This window comes from Mobula hypostoma, chromosome 15 (assembly GCF_963921235.1).
Source record: "Mobula hypostoma chromosome 15, sMobHyp1.1, whole genome shotgun sequence".
NCBI classification, from domain to species: Eukaryota; Metazoa; Chordata; class Chondrichthyes; order Myliobatiformes; family Myliobatidae; genus Mobula; species Mobula hypostoma.
Genome location: NC_086111.1, coordinates 2,640,556 through 2,658,803, shown reverse-complemented (window position 1 = coordinate 2,658,803; position 18,248 = coordinate 2,640,556). Strand labels below are relative to the sequence as shown.

Here is an 18,248-nt window from a genome sequence, read left to right as displayed (position 1 = left end):
ATCACTTCATCTCTACCTTAGTGTGAACATATTCTCATTACAAATACACAAAAGTCTGCAGATGATGGGAATCCAATAGGCAGCATCTATGGAAAAGAGTAAACAGTAGCCGTTTTGGGACAAGTCGTTTCATCAGGACTGGGGAAAAAAAGATGAGAAATCAGAGTAGGAGGGTTGGGGGAGAGGGGAGAAGTGAAGTAGACAGCTGGAAGTTGATTAGTGAAGGAGATAATGGGTTGGAGAAGCAGGAATCTGAGAGGAGTGGGTCGAAGGCCATGGGAAAAAGAAAAGGGGAGGAGCACCAGAGGGAGGTAATGGGAAGGTAAGGTGATAAGGTGAGAGAGGGAAAAGAGAATAGTGGGATGGTAAAAGAGGGGGAGGCAATTACTGGAAGTTTGAAAAATCAATGTTCAGGTTGGAGGCTACACAGACCGAAATTAAGGTGTTGCTCCTCTAATCTGAGTGTGGCCTCATCACGGCAGTAGAGAAGGCCATGGAATGACATGTTGGCATCGGAGTGGGAAGTGGAACAAAAATGTGTGGCCACTGGGAGATCCCACCTTTTCTGGCCAATGGAGCACAGGTGCTCTGCGAAGCACTCTCCCAATCTACATCGGGTGTCACCAATGTACAGGAAGCCACACCGGGAGCACCGGGCACAGTATACGAGCCCAACAGACTCACAGGTGAAGTGTCGCCTCACCTGGAAGGACTGCTCAGGGCTCTGAATGGTAATGAGGGAGGAGGTGTAGGGGCAGTGTGGCACTTGTTCCGCTTGCAAGAGTAAGTGCCAGGAGGGAGATCGGTGGGGCGGGACGAATGGACAAGGGATCGCATAGGGAGTGATCCCTGTGGAAAGCAGAAAGTGGGATTGAGGGAAAGATGTGCCTGGTTCTCATTCTCGTTACAGCTGACTTTGGAAACACTCACAGGCACAACACTGGGTAACCACTGTAATTTAGTCAGTCAAATAATTAATTAGTTCAAAGAAGTACTCAGATTAAATTATCAATCCAAAACTACTTATGTTTCTTCTGTGAAAGTTATGATTCTCACACTCAGAGAGATAATAACTTTAATGATTTTACTTACTTGATTACACATTGATGCAAGTATGTTTTTTCTGCAAACATTGTAACAAACCATTTTAATTAATTTTCATTTTGTCTGTCAGCTGTTTGATTTGTTTAAATAATTAGCCATCTATTAAATTGGGACACCTTTTTATCCCAATTGCAATAGTTTCCTTGTCAAATACAAATCACTTGTATACTCCAAGCACTTTACATTCTCCCAAAGCTACCTTAATCATTCTTGGCAAAATCCTTCTTTTTAACTGGCAAGTTTATTAAATCTGTTATGGGCTTGATCCAATTCACATGGTATTATCTTAGTAACTAATACTAACTATAGTAACTAGTATGTAGTAACATAGTGACTAGATTAGGGTAGGACTGCTATATAAAAGTAAGAATGTAATGATAAGGCTTTGTAAGGCATTGGTTAGACTATATGTGGCATATTTCAAATCTCTTACTCACTCTTCCTTCAGTTAGTCCTGACGAAGGGTCTCGGCCTGAAACGTCGAACTGTACCTCTTCCTAGAGTTGCTGCCTGGCCTGCTGCGTTCACCAGCAACTTTGATGTGTGTTGCTTGAATTTCCAGCATCTGCAAAATTCCTCGTGTTTGTGGAATATTATGAGCAGTTTTGTCTCCTTATCAGAAAAAGCCGGTGTTCCGTTCGGCGTCAGATGTGGGAAGTCCAGGAGACTCCCAGCCTCCCGGACGGCCACATCTGCACCAGGTGCGTCAGGCTGCAGCTCCTTAGGGACTGGGTTAGAGAAATGGACGTGCAGCTCGATGACCTTCGTCTGGTCAGGGAAAGTGAGGAGGTGATAGAGAGGAGCTATAAGCAGGTAGTCACAACGGGACACTCACAACACGCTGGAGGAACTCAGCAGGTCAGGCAGCATCTGTGGAAAAGAACAGTCAACGTTTCAGGACTGCAAAGAGAGGGGACAGGGGCCCTATAAAGAAGGTGGGGGGAGGGTGGGAAGGAGAAGGCTGGTGGGGGCCAGGCAGGGCCGGATTTAGTGGGGCCAGGCCCCTGGGCTGGAGGCCCTGATGGGCCCCTGCCAACACCATAAAATGCTGCTGTACCGAGCAAAAAAAGGCAAGAACAAGAGCAAAGGTCATACTGGTCTAAATATCAAAGCTGTGGACCAAGACATTGGTTTAGTACAATACGTAGGCTATAAACTTACAGGCCTTAAAAGGGAGGACAGAAAGTAATGCAAATTCTTAGTTTGAAGGACAGCATCTAAAGCACTCAAAAATTGACCTAGGCTTAGTAAAGTTATGAGGGAAATGAAGTATGATGTACCAAAGCTTATGTTACATAACCGGCAACAATGAATATCGATCGAGACAGGTTATATAAAAATAACCAAACATTTATTAAACACCAATAAACGATAAGGGAAAAAAAAATGAAAACTTTAACCGGCAGTTAACAGATATGCAGCTGTTCACCAACTAGCCACTTGGCTCTGGTTCTTAAAGGGGCAAATGCGAAAACAGTTCTTAAAGCGATACAGTCAGATATAGTTCTTAAAGCGATAACTTCGAAAGTCCAACAGATTTACACGTTCAATTGGGAGAGACTTCTCTGGAGAAGGATTTCTTCACAGACGCAACTTTACTGCTGGTTCTGTCCACGGGGTTCACGACGCTGAAAATAAACAGTTTAAATCGACTGACCTTAAATTTCTTTAAAGAGAGAGAAAGAGCACCTTTTTGCATGAACTCCTTGCTCTTTCTGGCAAGAGTTATCTCGATGAAGGTAGCTACTACTCCAACGAAGGCTCAATAAGGTTGATCCTTCATTAAACTGTCAAACGATACTGACTCCTCTTGATCCTGTAACTTCGATAAATTCTTCACTCTCCCTTCTAATGTTGGAATTGAGTAAATCAACACATCTAGCAAAAATTTCCAGTCCAATTAATATGGTATTTTGCAACAGAATGCACAACCATTTTAAAAATGAAACTGCGTCACAAAAACAAACACACAACAGAAACGGAGATACAACATGTTCTACCTGGAAATCTACAGACTCAAAACCATCTGCACCACCTGGGTCGACCCTTATATAGTCATGGGGCACATGTCATCACGTGACCTCACATCGGCGGGAAAATCACATCAGGTGACCTCCAAAAGACCATTACAGCATTCTCACAAAAAAAAACAGATCTCCTTAAGCATGTAACACCTCCCTCCAAAAAAAAAATTTTGGTCTCTTGAAGAACAAAATTTTAACAATTTATACAAAAAAAATACAAAGGTGTAAAATTTACAAAATACACAATACATACAATCTTACCTTTCAGCCCTTTACAAACTAATGTACAGTAGGAGTGCTACAAATGTTAAAATATCACTCCAAAAAAAAACAAATTTTCATTATACGTTTAACATCTAGACAAACAATCAGCGATCACATTGTCTTTACCCTTAATATGAATGATCAAAATATTGTACTCCTGTAACATTAAACTGTGTTATTAAATTGGAGTCTAATTTCCTTAACCCTTGTCCTTAACGGTCACAGTGGCATGACCAAATTCACTTTTAGCTAAATTGATAGTTGTTAGCTTTTGAAAGTCTCTCAAATAGTTTCTCCATCACCGTAAAATGTGCTTTCGATCTACTATTCCCTGTAACCAAATCATCAATATAGGCATCTGTACCTTTTAATCCCTGAATCACACCATTAATCATCCTCTGAAAAGTACTTGGTGCATTCTTCATCCTGAATGGAAGAACATTATATTCATATAATCCAGATGGGGTTACAAATGCTGAAATCTCTCTACCTCTATCCGTCAATGGAACACACCAATAACCTTTTAACAAATCAATTTTTGTAAGAAATTTGGCCTGTCCAACTTTATCCACACAATCATCTACTCTAGGGATTGGATATGCATTAGTCTTTGTCACAGCATTCACCTTTCTGTAATCCATACAAAACCTAATACTATTGTCTGGCTTAGGCACCATAACACAAGGTGAACTCCAATTCGAATTAGAATGTCGAATAATATCATTCTCTAACCTATACTTAATTTCTTGTTCAACAAGTTCACATTTTTCCCTGTTCATTCAATATGGATGTTGTTTTATGGGTTTTGCATCTCTAACATGTACATCATGTGTAGCTACAGTGGTTCTTCTAGGGACCTCTGGAAATAAATCTCTATACTTAAAAATTAACTGTTTCATCTGCTCTCTCTGCTCTGGCTGTAAATGAGCTAATTTTTCATCAATATTTTCCAGAATTTTCGAATTTGGTAACCTGGCTGAAATAATGTTGGGTTTAAAATGAGTTTCGAATGAATCCTCCAGTAAGCTTTCATCAAAATTAGATTCATTATCGATCACAACAGTGATATGTGTTGTCTTTCTCCGACCTGGGGTTTTTATTACATAATCCACATCATTTACCTTAGATTTAATCTCATAAGGACCATGGAATTTGGCTTGTAATGGGTTTGTTTGCACTGGGAAGAGAACCAATACCTTATCTCCAGGCTTAAATGACCTCATCCTAGCTTCATTATCATACCACGTCTTCATCTTCTCTTGAGCTAACCTTAAATTTTCCTTGGCAAAACTACAAGCTTTGTACAATCTGTCTTCAAATTTCAAAACATAATCTAGCAAACTAGTGTGTACTTCTTTATTAATCCACTGTTCCTTCAACAAAGCCAAAGGTCCTCGAACTCTATGTCCAAATACAAGTTCAAAAGGACTAAAACCTAATGATTCCTGTACTGCCTCCCTTACTGCAAAAAGTAGTAAATGTATACCTTCATCCCAATCCTTTTCATTTTCTACACAATATGTCCTAATCATGGTTTTTAGTGTAGAATGAAATCTCTCCAAGGCTCCTTGTGATTCAGGATGATAGGCTGAGGAAATAATCTGCTTTCCTCCCAGTTTATAATCTATCTGCTGAAACAACCCAGACATAAAATTACTACCTTGTTCTGATTGTATTTCCTTAGGCAACTCAAAATAAGTGAAGGATTTTATAAGAGCCTTTGTCACAGTTTTGGCTGTTATATTCCTAAGAGGTATTGCCTCTGGAAACCTAGACGCTGTGCACATAATAGTTAATAAATATTGATGTCCAGTTTTAGTTTTTGGCAAAGGACCTACACAGCCTACAATGATTTTTAAGAACGGCTCACCAAATACTGGAATTGGTTGCAATGGGGCCATTGGAGTAACCTGATTAGGTTTACCAACAATTTGACATGTATGACATGTTCTACAAAATGTCGCCACATCTTGTCTTAAACTAGGCCAATAAAAATGTTTAGAAACTCTGTTCATAGTTTTCTTTACCCCTAAATGACCACCCAATGGAATACTATGAGCCATAGTCAAAATTTCATTTCGGTAAATTTTAGGAACTACTACCTGATGATTAACTTCCCATTCCTCACTAGCAGGAATTGCAGGCAATCTCCACTTTCTCATTAATACCCCCTTTTCAAAATAATATCCAACTGGTACTTTTTCAATTTCACTATCTGGAAGAGCTTGTTCTTTTAAGTTAACTATGTCAGGATCTCTACCCTGCTCTGCTATCATCTCCTTCCGAGATAAAGACAAATCATCTTGATCAAACTTACCATCAAAATCCTGATCAAATAAGGTAGGTAAGAAAGTTTCTGATACATCCTCAAAATGCGAATCCTGACTTGAACTGTCATGGGTAACAACCTCATCTTTACATCAGTCTTTTTAACCATAGCTCTTGTTACAACACAGGAAGAATCTGTATTAGTATCCCTCTGTGGTTCCTCAGAATTTGAATTGATTGTCAAATGCACTTCAGGAAAAACTTGTCCACCTGCTAAATCATTCCCTAACAAAAGACAAACATCATTCACAGATAAATTGGATTGTAGTCCTACTTTAACAACCCCTGTAACTGATTCTGACCTTAAATTTACTCTATGTAAATGTACTGGCATAAGGGCACTCCCTACTCCTCTTATATAATTTATCTCACCAATGTCAGATTCATCACTAAACTTTAGCACACTGTCTAATATTAGTGATTGCGAAGCTCCAGTATCTCTAAGTATCCTTATTGGTACTGCATTGGATCCTTCTTTCAGGGATACAAATCCTTCTGTTATAAAAGCTTCATATCCCTTCTTAACTTGGTCAGACTCTGACACATCTTCATTAGTATTTTCTAAACCCTATAGTTTTACAGGTTTTTCAATATGCTGCACACAAGCATCTGGGACCACTTCTTTCTCTTTCCTTTTCAATCGGAAGCAATTAGCTACTACATGTCCAGGTTTCTTACAATAATTACAAATAATACCAAAATGTCTTTCCTTCACATGTCTCCCTTCATCTTTACTCTTCTCACTAACTTCAGATTTCTGGTTTACCTTGACTCGCTGTGCTAGTTTTCCTTTTAAAAATTTTACCTACAGAAAATTTATTCTTGTGAATTAAAACATACTCATCAGCTAATTTAGCAATCTCCTGCAATGTAACAGTGTCCCGTTCATTTAAGTATGTTCTCACTTCAACAGGAATGCTCCTTTTAAATGCTTCTGCAAAATCAGCTCTTTTAATTTATTATACTCCCCATTCACATTTTTAGAGGAAACCCATCTCTCAAAACACACAGATTTCTCATAGGCAAATTCCACATAAGCTTTTTCCTCCGATTTCTTCAAACTTCTAAGTCTTTCTCTATACGCTTCCGGAACCATCTCGTATGCTTTTAATATATTCTGCTTAACAATATCATAATCCAGTGCTGCTCAGCATTTACAGCTGTATAAACTTGTTGTGCCTTGCCTTTAATTACACTTTGTAACATCACTGGCCATTGGTCTTTTGGCCACTTTAAACTCAGAGCAACTGTTTCAAGATGTTGGAAATATGTGTCCACATCAGCTTCATTAAATGGAGGAGCCAAAATAATCTCACGACTAGCAATAAACTGTTTCGTAGAACCAGAAGACTGACTCTCGAATTGTAATTTCTGCATCTCTAGCTCAAATTTCCTCTGGTTATGAGCTTCTCTTTCTGCAAACTCCTTTTTTTCTAAGGGCTTCTCTTTCTTCAAATTCTCTTTTTTTAAGGGCTTCTCTTTCTTCAAATTCCCTTATTTTATTAGCCTCTCTTTTGGCCATTTCCACTTTAAATCTTTCAAACTTTAACTGTTCAAGATGCAACTGCATTTCCAGATTACTCATTGGAAACTTCTCTAACACCTCAGCATCAAACAATTCCAAATTAATATAATGTTCAGCAATTTCTCTTTGTATGAAAGCCTTGGTAGAATTTCTCGTAATTCCTTTAATATCCAACTTCCTAGCAATCTCCAATATCTCAGGTTTTCTCGCATTCTCTAAAAATCCCGAGTCAGGCGTCTTCAAAAGCCCGTCAATATCCATTGTTGCCGAATACAACACACACACAAATCAAACCAAAAAAAATCGGGTATTACCCTTATCTAAATCAAAATGGCAATTACCTACACTTAAACTCAAAAATCGGAACATATCCCACGAGCCCCCACTGTTTATGTTACGTAACCGGCAACAATGAATATCAATTGAGACAGGTTATATAAAAATAACCAAACATTTATTAAACTCCGATAAATGATAAGGGAAAAAAAAACAAATGAAAACTTTAACCGGAATTTAACAGATATGCAGCTGTTCACCAACTAGCCACTTGGCTCTGGTTCTTAAAGGGGCAAATGCGAAAACAGTTCTTAAAGCGATACAGTCAGATATAGTTCTTAAAGCAATAACTTCGAAAGTCCAACAGATTTACACGTTCAATTGGGAGAGACTTCTCTGGAGAAGGATTTCTTCAGACGCAACTTTACTGCTGGTTCTGTCCATAGGATTCACGATGCCGAAAACAAACAGTTTAAATCGACTGACCTTAAATTCCTTTAAAGAGAGAGAGCACCTTTTTGCATGAACTCCTTGTTCTTTCTGGCAAGAGTTATCTCGATGCAGGTAGCTACTACTCCAATGAAGACTCAATAAGGTCGATCCTTTATTAAACTGCCAAACGATGCTGACTCCTTTCGATCCTGTAACTTCGATAAATTCTTCACTCTCCCTTCTAATGTTGGAATTGAGTAAATCAACACATCTAGCAAAAATTTCCAGTCCAATTAATATGATATTTTGCAACAGAATGCACAACCATTTTAAAAATGAAACTGCGTCACAAAAACAAACACACAACAGAAACGGAGATACAACACGTTCTACCTGGAAATCTACGGACTCAAAACCATCTGCACCACCTGGGTCGACCCTTATATAGTCACGGGGCACATGTCATCACGTGACCTCACATCGGCGGGAAAATCACATCAGGTGACCTCCAAAAGACCATTACAGCATTCTCACAAAAAAAACAGATCTCCTTAAACATGTAACACTTAAAACTTATTGCTGTACACACCGTAGGCCCGATTTCTCAAACAATGCCAAAGCATTTTTATCTAGGTATTTTTCTCAACCGTGCGTTCTGAGAAAGTAAAACGGAAATGAGAGTCAAAAAGGCCAAGAGAGATGGCACTATGGCAAACTAGGAAACTTGACAATACTCTAACAATCTTTCTGAAAAATGAGATCTCGCACATACTAACCTATTACTGTGCTGTGTGGCTTGCAGAGTAAAGACCACTTATTAATTACTAGGTTTGTAAACAGTCAACTATTAGTCTATTGCCACAAAAACAGGAACAACACTGACATACAAGTCTAGATATTTACAAAATCAGATGCTTGTTTTTCAAAATTAAAGCCTAGTTCTTCTGGATTTAATCACAGCAAAGTCCTTGATCAGATCACTAAAATCCAGTTTCTGAACAAGATCACTTTCAAGTGACATCAGAGTAAGATGACTCAGCCTGTCCTGCCCCATTGTGGATCTGAGCCTATGTAGTTGCCGTTATCAGGCCTGCCAAATATGTCACTGGAGCCTCGGAAGGCCAGTTCCCTTTCGACCAAAAACTTCACAACCACAAAGACTCATCTCAATACATCAATCCAGTAGACACACTCTGACTCAAACTGTTTTTGTAGTTCTGTATCTATTCTTCCGCTGTCAGATGCCAGTGTAACGTAGGTCAGTATCGTTTTCCTGTGGTGTTCGCTATTTTCACGCTCTCCTGTGCGCTCAGCGGCATGTTTCCAGTCGCTAAAGCCAGTTTCGAAGGTGGACTGACAGTTACCATCACTGAAGATGCAGCATGCAAAGCAAAATACACAGCCGGTGGAAGGTATAAGAGCCATTGCCTTGATATGTACTCACCATTTACCAGCTTGCGTTTGAAGTGAAATTTGGAGGAAAAAGCATCTCTGCCGTTTGTATACTCGTTCTGAAGCTTTGATATCCACATCCTTATTCTGGCAGGACTCCGGCCCTTTCTTAGCCCAGGACGCTCGAACTGAATCATCTAATGTTTCCTTTCCCCAGCGAGCAGGATCAGTGCTGTAAGGATCCTCAGTAGCGGTAGCGTTTACATTAATGGCGGCTTGACCTGGTTGTTCGGAGGCCTCTGTGGTTAGGAATCTCAAAGTCATGCTCTCTGCCTCTTCAACGTTAGCTGCTGACTGTGGCAAGGACGATTGACCTGTGCTAACGCTGGTGCTAGCTCTAGCTGTTGAACAAGTCTCTATTTGTCCACCAGTCTCAGACTGTGACAAGAGCGATGGTGCTGCTGCATCATCGAGGACAGGTTTAAAAAGTTCTGTCAATTTCAATGTCTTTTTTAATGCTTCTTTCTCACGGTCCTCTTTTTCTTGTTTATTTTTTCTTTTCTGTGCTCCACTCTCGTTTTTTTTGTCCGTCATGATGATAGCTACCTATTTTGGGTCCCTCTGCAGCTCGGGCCCCTGGGCTGCAGCCCAGCCTAGCCCTGCCTGCAGTCCGACCCTGGTGCCAGGTGAAAAACCAGTAAGAGGAAAGATAAAGGGGTGGGGGAGGGGACAGGCAGGAAAGGTGAAGAAGGAATAGGGGAAAGCACAATGGGGAATAGAAGGAGGTGAAACCATGAGGGAGGTGATAGGCAGCTGGAGGAGGGGTCTGAGGAGACAGATAAGTGGGTATCAGTCAGGAGAGGGAAGGGCAGGAGTCAGAGGCTAGAAACCACCTGTGTGGCTGTACTACTTGACAATAAGTACTCCTGCTTGAGTACTGTTGTGGGGGGGAGGGGGGGGAAACAGCCTACCCGGGGGAAGTGACAGTGGCCGTGCCTCTGGCACAGAGACTGGCCCTGTGGCTCAGAAGGGTAGGGAAAGTAAGAGGATGGCAGCAGTGATAGGAGACTCTATAGTTAGGGGGTCAGACAGGCGATTCTGTGGATGCAGGAAAGAAGCACAGATGGTAGTTTGCCTCCCAGGTGGCAGTGTCCGGGATGTTTCTGATCACGTCCACGATATGCTGAAGTGGGAAGGAGAACAGCCAGAGGTCGTGGTACATATTGGTACCAGCGACATAGGCAGGAAAAGGGAAGAGGTCCTGAAAACAGACTACAGGGAGTTGGGAAGGAAGTTGAGAAGCAGGACCTCAAAGGTAGTAATCTCAGGATTACTGCCTGTGCCACGTGACAGTTAGTATAGGAATAGAGTGAGGTGGAGGATTAATGTGTGGCTGAGGGATTGGAGCAGGGGGCAGGGATTCAGATTTCTGGATGACTGGGACCTCTTTTGGGGCAGGAGTGGCCTGTACAAAAAGAACGGGTTGCACTTGAATCCCAGGGGGACCAATATCCTGGTGGGGAGGTTTGCTAAGGCTATTGGGGAGAGTTTAAACTGGGATTGCAGGGTGGTGGGAACCAAACTGAAGAGATGGAGGAAGAGGGGATTGGCTCCCAAATAGAGAAATCTTGGAGACAGTGCGAGAGGGAGGATAGGCGGGTGCACTGTTCCCTCTAATTTTTAGTAGTCAGTGTGCACAAAAATGTTATGTTGTGCAAATGTTTTCCTGTGACAAAAGTATGTGAGCACTGAATGCACACATGGCACAGTTTATGTAGGTTTACAAAATATTTGACATAAAACTGCTCAGAATAACAACAAAATAACATACATATTTAAGTCACTCAGTTATTTTTTCTCCCTCCTGTCTTTGGTATTTACCCATTCATTGTAAACTCTATCTAGACTAATAGAACTTCATCCAATTGTTAGCTTTTGATTCTCATTAACATATCCAAATGACATTCACCTAAATGGTTTCTCAGATTGTTTTTGAGTTGATTCAATAGGCTAAAACCTCACTCACAGTCCGCACTACACGCAAGAAAGGGTCTCCCAATGTCCAACAACTGTGCAAGGTCGCAAAACTGTTCATTTTGAAGTACAAATGCCACCATTTGAGCAAAGTTTGAAATCAGTTCGGATTTAATTTTTTCTTGCACAGAAAATTTGAAATCTGTCTAACTGTCTAACTACTACAGTATTTTCAGCTAGAAAATCATGATATTTTAGACATAAGGCATTAACTTCTTCATCACCAGATGCGAAGTCAGCTAACAGCACACTGTTAATAAGAACTTTGATCTCCTCTGGGTTTGATCGTTTTCGCTCTTGCTCATCTGCACTCAACCATAACATGTGTAGCACTCCTGTAATGGGTAATGACGGGTTTTGTTGCCTGAGCTTTTGTACATTGTCCAAATACAATTTACTTGCCAAATGACACTTCAAAAAGTCAAGTTTCCAAATATCATCCCACTTCTTTCCACTAACAAATTCTCCAGTAACTTTCGCATCATGACAATACAAACAGATAACTGCAGTTTCTGAATCATACATAAATATTTCTCGTAGCTGAATGTTCATGACCTCATGAGCTTTCGGTGTAGCAGTTTCTACTATTTTGTTAAGCCATTCAACTTTAAACAAATTTGCAGTTCTTTTGCACTTCATGCCCTTCTCTTCTTTTGAATTCAACATCGTGAATCAATATTTTTTTCAATAAAAACTTAGTAAGCTATCTACAAGATTTGAAACAGATCTTTGAAAACTTTACGATATGAACACTGTCCGCCAAAGATGGCTGCCACCGTGATGCAGCTGTACGAACCGCAATAGGAAAGGTGAGGTGACGTAAGTTAGTGACATGCATTATGGCATTTGAAAAACCAACTAACTAGTTAACAGAAACATTTAGCTAAAAGATTATTTTCAATAAGTATAATTATTAATTGCTACATTATTTTGGGTAACTAACCTTTCGTGCGCACGTTAATTTCCTTTTTGCGCTGGTTGAAAAACATGTGTGCACGTGCACACGTGCACAGCTTACAGGGAACATAGGGCAGGTGATCGAGAAGGCATACGCTCAGACCGATGGCTTGAGATGTGTCTATTTTAATGCAAGAAGCATCATGAATAAAGCGGATGAGCTTAGAGCGAGGATCAGTACTTGAAGCTATGCCATTGTGGCCATTACAGAGACTTGGACGGCTCGGGGGCAGGAATGCTTATTTCAAGTGCCAGGCTTTAGATGTTTCAGGAAGGACAGGGAGGGAGGCAAAAGAGGTGGTGGAGTGGCACTGTTGACAGAATGGTTGACTTTAAACTAGAATGGTTGGGGAGTGGTTGACTTTAAACTAGAATGGTTGGGAGGTGGGAATCAAATTAAAGAGGCTAGGCGTGAGGAGATTAGTTCACAACAGGGGGATGGGAACCAGTGCAGAGAGACAGAGGGGTGTAAAGTGAGGGTAGAAGCAAAAAGTACAAAGGAGAAAAGTAAAAGTGGCAGGCCGACAAATCCAGGGCAAGCATTAAAAAGGGCCACTTTTCAACATAATTGTATAAGGGCTAAGAGAGTTGTAAAAGAGCGCCTGAAGGCTTTATGTGTCAATGCAAGGAGCATTCGTAATAAGGTGGATGAATTGAAAGTGCAGATTGTTATTAATGATTATGATATAGTTGGGATCACAGAGACATGGCTCCAGGGTGACCAGGGATGGGAGCTCAACGTTCAGGGATATTCAATATTCAGGAGGGATAGACATGAAAGAAAAGGAGGTGGGGTGGCGTTGCTGGTTAAAGATGAGATTAACGCAATAGAAAGGAAGGACATAAGCTGGGAAGATGTGGAATCGATATGGGTAGAGCTGCGTAACACTAAGGGGCAGAAGACGCTGGTGGGAGTTGTGTACAGGCCACCTAACAGTAGTAGTGAGGTCGGAGATGGTATTAAACAGGAAATTAGAAATGTGTGCAATAAAGGAACAGCAGTTATAATGGGTGACTTCAATCTACATGTAGATTGGGTGAACCAAATTGGTAAAGGTGCTGAGGAAGAGGATTTCTTGGAATGTATGCAGGATGGTTTTTTGAACCAACATGTCGAGGAACCAACTAGAGAGCAGGCTATTCTGGACTGGGTTTTGAGCAATGAGGAAGGGTTAATTAGCAATCTTGTCGTGAGAGGCCCCTTGGGTAAGAGTGACCATAATATGGAGGAGTTCTTCATTAAGATGGAGAGTGACATAGTTAATTCAGAAACAAAGGTTCTGAACTTAAAGAGGGGTAACTTTTGAAGGTATGAGACGTGAATTAGCTAAGATAGACTGGCAAATGACACTTAAAGGATTGACGGTGGATATGCAATGGCAAGCATTTAAAGGTTGCATGGATGAACTACAACAATTGTTCATCCCAGTTTGGCAAAAAATTAAATCAAGGAAGGTAGTGCACCCGTGGCTGACAAGAGAAATTAGGGATAGTATCAATTCCAAAGAAGTAGCATACAAATTAGCCAGAGAAAGTGGCTCACCTGAGGACTGGGAGAAATTCAGAATTCAGCAGAGGAGGACAAAGGGCTTAATTAGGAAGGGGAAAAAAGATTATGAGAGAAAACTGACAGGGAACATAAAAACTGACTGTAAAAGCTTTTATAGATATGTAAAAAGGAAAAGACTGGTAAAGACAAATGTAGGTCCCCTGCAGACAGAAACAGGTGAATTGATTATGGGGAGCAAGGACATGGCAGACCAATTGAATAATTACTTTGGTTCTGTCTTCACTAAGGAGGACATAAATAATCTTCCAGAAATAGTAAGGGACAGAGGGTCCAGTGAGATGGAGGAACTGAGCGAAATACATGTTAGTAGGGAAGTGGTGTTAGGTAAATTGAAGGGATTGAAGGCAGATAAATCCCCAGGGCCAGATGGTCTGCATCCTAGAGTGCTTAAGGAAGTAGCCCAAGAAATAGTGGATGCATTAGTGATAATTTTTCAAAACTCGTTAGATTCTGGACTAGTTCCTGAGGATTGGAGGGTGGCTAATGTAACTCCACTTTTTAAAAAAGGAGGGAGAGAGAAACCGGGGAATTATAGACCGGTTAGCCTAACGTCGGTGGTGGGGAAACTGCTGGAGTCAGTTATCAAGGATGTGATAACAGCACATTTGGAAAGCGGTGAAATGATCGGACAAAGTCAGCATGGATTTGTGAAAGGAAAATCATGTCTGACGAATCTCATAGAATTTTTTGAGGATGTAACTAGTAGAGTGGATAGGGGAGAACCAGTGGATGTGGTATATTTGGATTTTCAAAAGGCTTTTGACAAGGTCCCACACAGGAGATTAGTGTGCAAACTTAAAGCACACGGTATTGGGGGTAAGGTATTGGTGTGGGTGGAGAATTGGTTAGCAGACAGGAAGCAAAGAGTGGGAATAAACGGGACCTTTTCAGAATGGCAGGCAGTGACTAGTGGGGTACCGCAAGGCTCAGTGCTGGGACCCCAGTTGTTTACAATATATATTAATGACTTGGATGAGGGAATTAAATGCAGCATCTCCAAGTTTGCGGATGACACGAAACTGGGTGGCAGTGTTAGCTGTGAGGAGGATGCTAAGAGGATGCAGGGTGACTTGGATAGTTTGGGTGAGTGGGCAAATTCATGGCAGATGCAATTTAATGTGGATAAATGTGAAGTTATCCACTTTGGTGGCAAAAATAGGAAAACAGATTATTATCTGAATGGTGGCCGATTAGGAAAAGGGGAGGTGCAACGAGACCTGGGTGTCATTATACACCAGTCATTGAAAGTGGGCATGCAGGTACAGCAGGCAGTGAAAAAGGCAAATGGTATGCTGGCATTCATAGCAAGAGGAATCGAGTACAGGAGCAGGGAGGTACTACTGCAGTTGTACAAGGCCTTGGTGAGACCACACCTGGAGTATTGTGTGCAGTTTTGGTCCCCCAATCTGAGGAAAGACATCCTTGCCATAGAGGGAGTACAAAGAAGGTTCACCAGATTGATTCCTGGGATGGCAGGACTTTCATATGAAGAAAGACTGGATGAACTGGGCTTGTACTCGTTGGAATTTAGAAGATTGAGGGGGGATCTGATTGAAACGTATAAGATCCTAAAGGGATTGGACAGGCTAGATGCAGGAAGATTGTTCCCGATGTTGGGGAAGTCCAGAACGAGGGGCCACAGTTTGAGGATAGAGGGGAAGCCTTTTAGGACCGAGATTAGGAAAAACTTCTTCACACAGAGAGTGGTGAATCTGTTGAATTCTCTGCCACAGGAAACAGTTGAGGCCAGTTCATTGGCTATGTTTAAGAGGGAGTTAGATATGGCCCTTGTGGCTACAGGGGTCAGGGGGTATGGAGGGAAGGCTGGGGCGGGTTTCTGAGTTGGAGGATCAGCCATGATCATAATAAATGGCGGTGCAGGCTTGAAAGGCCGAATGGCCTACTCCTGCACCTATTTTCTATGTTTCTATGTTTCTATGTTGATCAGAGATAATGTCACGGCCACAAAAAAAGAGGAAGACATGGAGGGATTGTCTACGGAGTCTCTGTGGGTGGAAGTTAGGAACAAGAAGGGGTCAATAACTCTACTGGGTGTTTTTTATAGACCACCCAATAGTTACAGGGATATCACGGAGCAGATAGGGAGAAAGATTCTGGAAAGGAATAATAATAACAGGGTTGTTGTGGTGGGAGTTTTTAATTTCCCAAATATTGATTGGTATCTCCCGAGAGTGAAGGGTTTAGATGGGTTGGAGTTTGTTATATGTATTCAAGAAGGTTTCTTGACACAATATGTAGTTAAGCCTACTAGACGAGAGGCTGTAGTTGATATGGTATTGGGAAATGAACCTGGTCAGGTGTCAGATCTCTCAGTGAGAGAGCATTTTGGAGATAGTGATCACAATTCTATCTCCTTTACCATAGCATTGGAGAGGGATAGGAACAGACAAGTTAGGGAAATGTTTAATTGGAGTAAGGTGAAATATGAGGCTATCAACCAGGTCATCGGCCTTCATCAATCATGGGATTGAGTTTAGGAGCTGAGAGGTAATGTTGCAGCTGTATAGGACCCTGGCCAGACACCACTCGGAGTACTGTGCTCAGTTCTGGTCGCATCACTATAGGAAGGATTTGGAAACCATAGAAAGGGTGCAGAGGAGATTTACAAGGATTTTGCCTGGATTGGGGAGCATGCCTTATGAGTATAGGTTGAGTGAACTTGGCCTGTTTTCCTTGGAGTGACAGAGGATGAGGGAGTGACCTGTTAGAGGTGTATAAGATGATGAGAGGCATTGATCGTGTTGATAGTCAGAGGTTTTTTCCCAAGGCTGAAATGGCTAACACAAGAGGGCACAGTTTTAAGGTGCTTGGAAGTAGGTACAGAGGAGATGTCAGGGGTAAATATTTTACACAGAGAGTGGTGAGTGCGTGGAATGGGCTGCCGGCGGTGGTGATGGAGGCGGAAACGATAGGGTCTTTTAATAGACTCCTGGACAAGTATATGGAGGTCAGAGAAATAGAGGGCTATGTGTAACCCTAGGTAATTTCTAAGGTAAGGACATGTTTGGCACAGCTTTGTGGGCCGAAGGGCCTGTATTGTGCTGTAGATTTTCTATGTTTCTATGTTTCTTCTAAAGAATTGCTGGCTTTGGAGAGAGTCGAGAGGAGGCTTATGGGAATGATCCTGGAATTGGAAGGGTTAAGGTATGAGGAGTGTTTGATGGCTCAGGGCCTGTACTCGGTGGAGTTGAGAAGAATGAAGGGGGGAGGGGATCTCACTGAAACCTATCAAATATCGAAAGACATAGATAGAGTGGAAGTGTAGATGATATTTCCTATTATGGGAGAACCTAGGACCGGAAGAATTTGTTCAGCCAGTGGGTAGTGAGTCCCTGGAATTCTTTGCCACAGACAGCTGTAGAGGCTAAGTTATTCTGTATGATTAAATTGGAGGTTTATAGATTCTTCATAGTAAGGATGTCTAAGGTTATAGGGAAAAGGCAGGAGAATGGGGCTGAGAGGGATAATAAATCAGCCTTGTGTGAATGGTGGAGCAGACTTGATGGGGTGAATGGCCTTATTCCGCTGCTATGTCTTTTGGTCTTATGTTCCTGAAAAAGGAAAGAGCATCACACTTAGAAAGAGAATAACTTGAACTATTTTAGTTAATTGATTTAAGACTGATGTATGTATTCTTATGTGGGATCTGTCATTACTGAATATGGATTATTCCATTGGCCTCAGATTAATGCTGTTTTTTTCTCAAACCATCAAAAACATGGAGCTAATAATTGATTCCAATATCATTCTATAGTTATACTGTCTTAAATTATATAAACATTGATGAAACTCAAGAGAAACTGCAGATGTGGGAAAACTAGAACAACACAGAGAAAATACTTCAACTTTTATTACTTTCTTTCCTGATGCAGGTCTAGCCAAGAGTTCCAGGCTCTCGCATCCAAGAGGATTTTACCCTGGATGTAAATATTGCAGCTAATTATAGTTAATTTTAATGGAAATCAATTGTCAATTTTCTGTGTGTTGAATGCTTTTAAGAACTTAATTATATCATAGACAAAATGGTTATGCTCAGGCACTAGTTAGTCAGTGCCTGAGTGAAGAAAATGCATGGTCAGAACATCAATTTTAAGGGAACTCACTAGAACGACATGAAGTGAACTGTTTTAATTGATATAAATTTAGGCAATCAGGCACTTGACTGGTTCAAATAAGCAGTTATCTGTTATGCTTCCAATTCTAATAATTTTTGCTTGGATCCTCTGAGTTTTGGTCATCTTTACTGCTTGATGCCCTTAAACCACAATATATCACAAAAGTGGTCCATCAAATTATTCTATTTTATTTGCAAAACACCTTA

At 41.1% G+C, this 18,248-nt stretch overlaps 1 protein-coding gene across 2 annotated transcripts in view; it reads left to right on the top strand.

Moving 5' to 3' along the window:
- The window catches only part of LOC134356643 (inter-alpha-trypsin inhibitor heavy chain H3-like), a 133,599-nt gene that overhangs the window by 60,494 nt on the left and 54,857 nt on the right, over positions 1–18,248 (top strand). For both annotated transcript variants that reach the window (XM_063067616.1, XM_063067615.1), the window contains exon 17: positions 17,800–17,850. In XM_063067616.1, the coding sequence (XP_062923686.1) occupies positions 17,800–17,850 (51 nt within the window). The remainder of the gene's footprint in view (positions 1–17,799; positions 17,851–18,248) is intronic.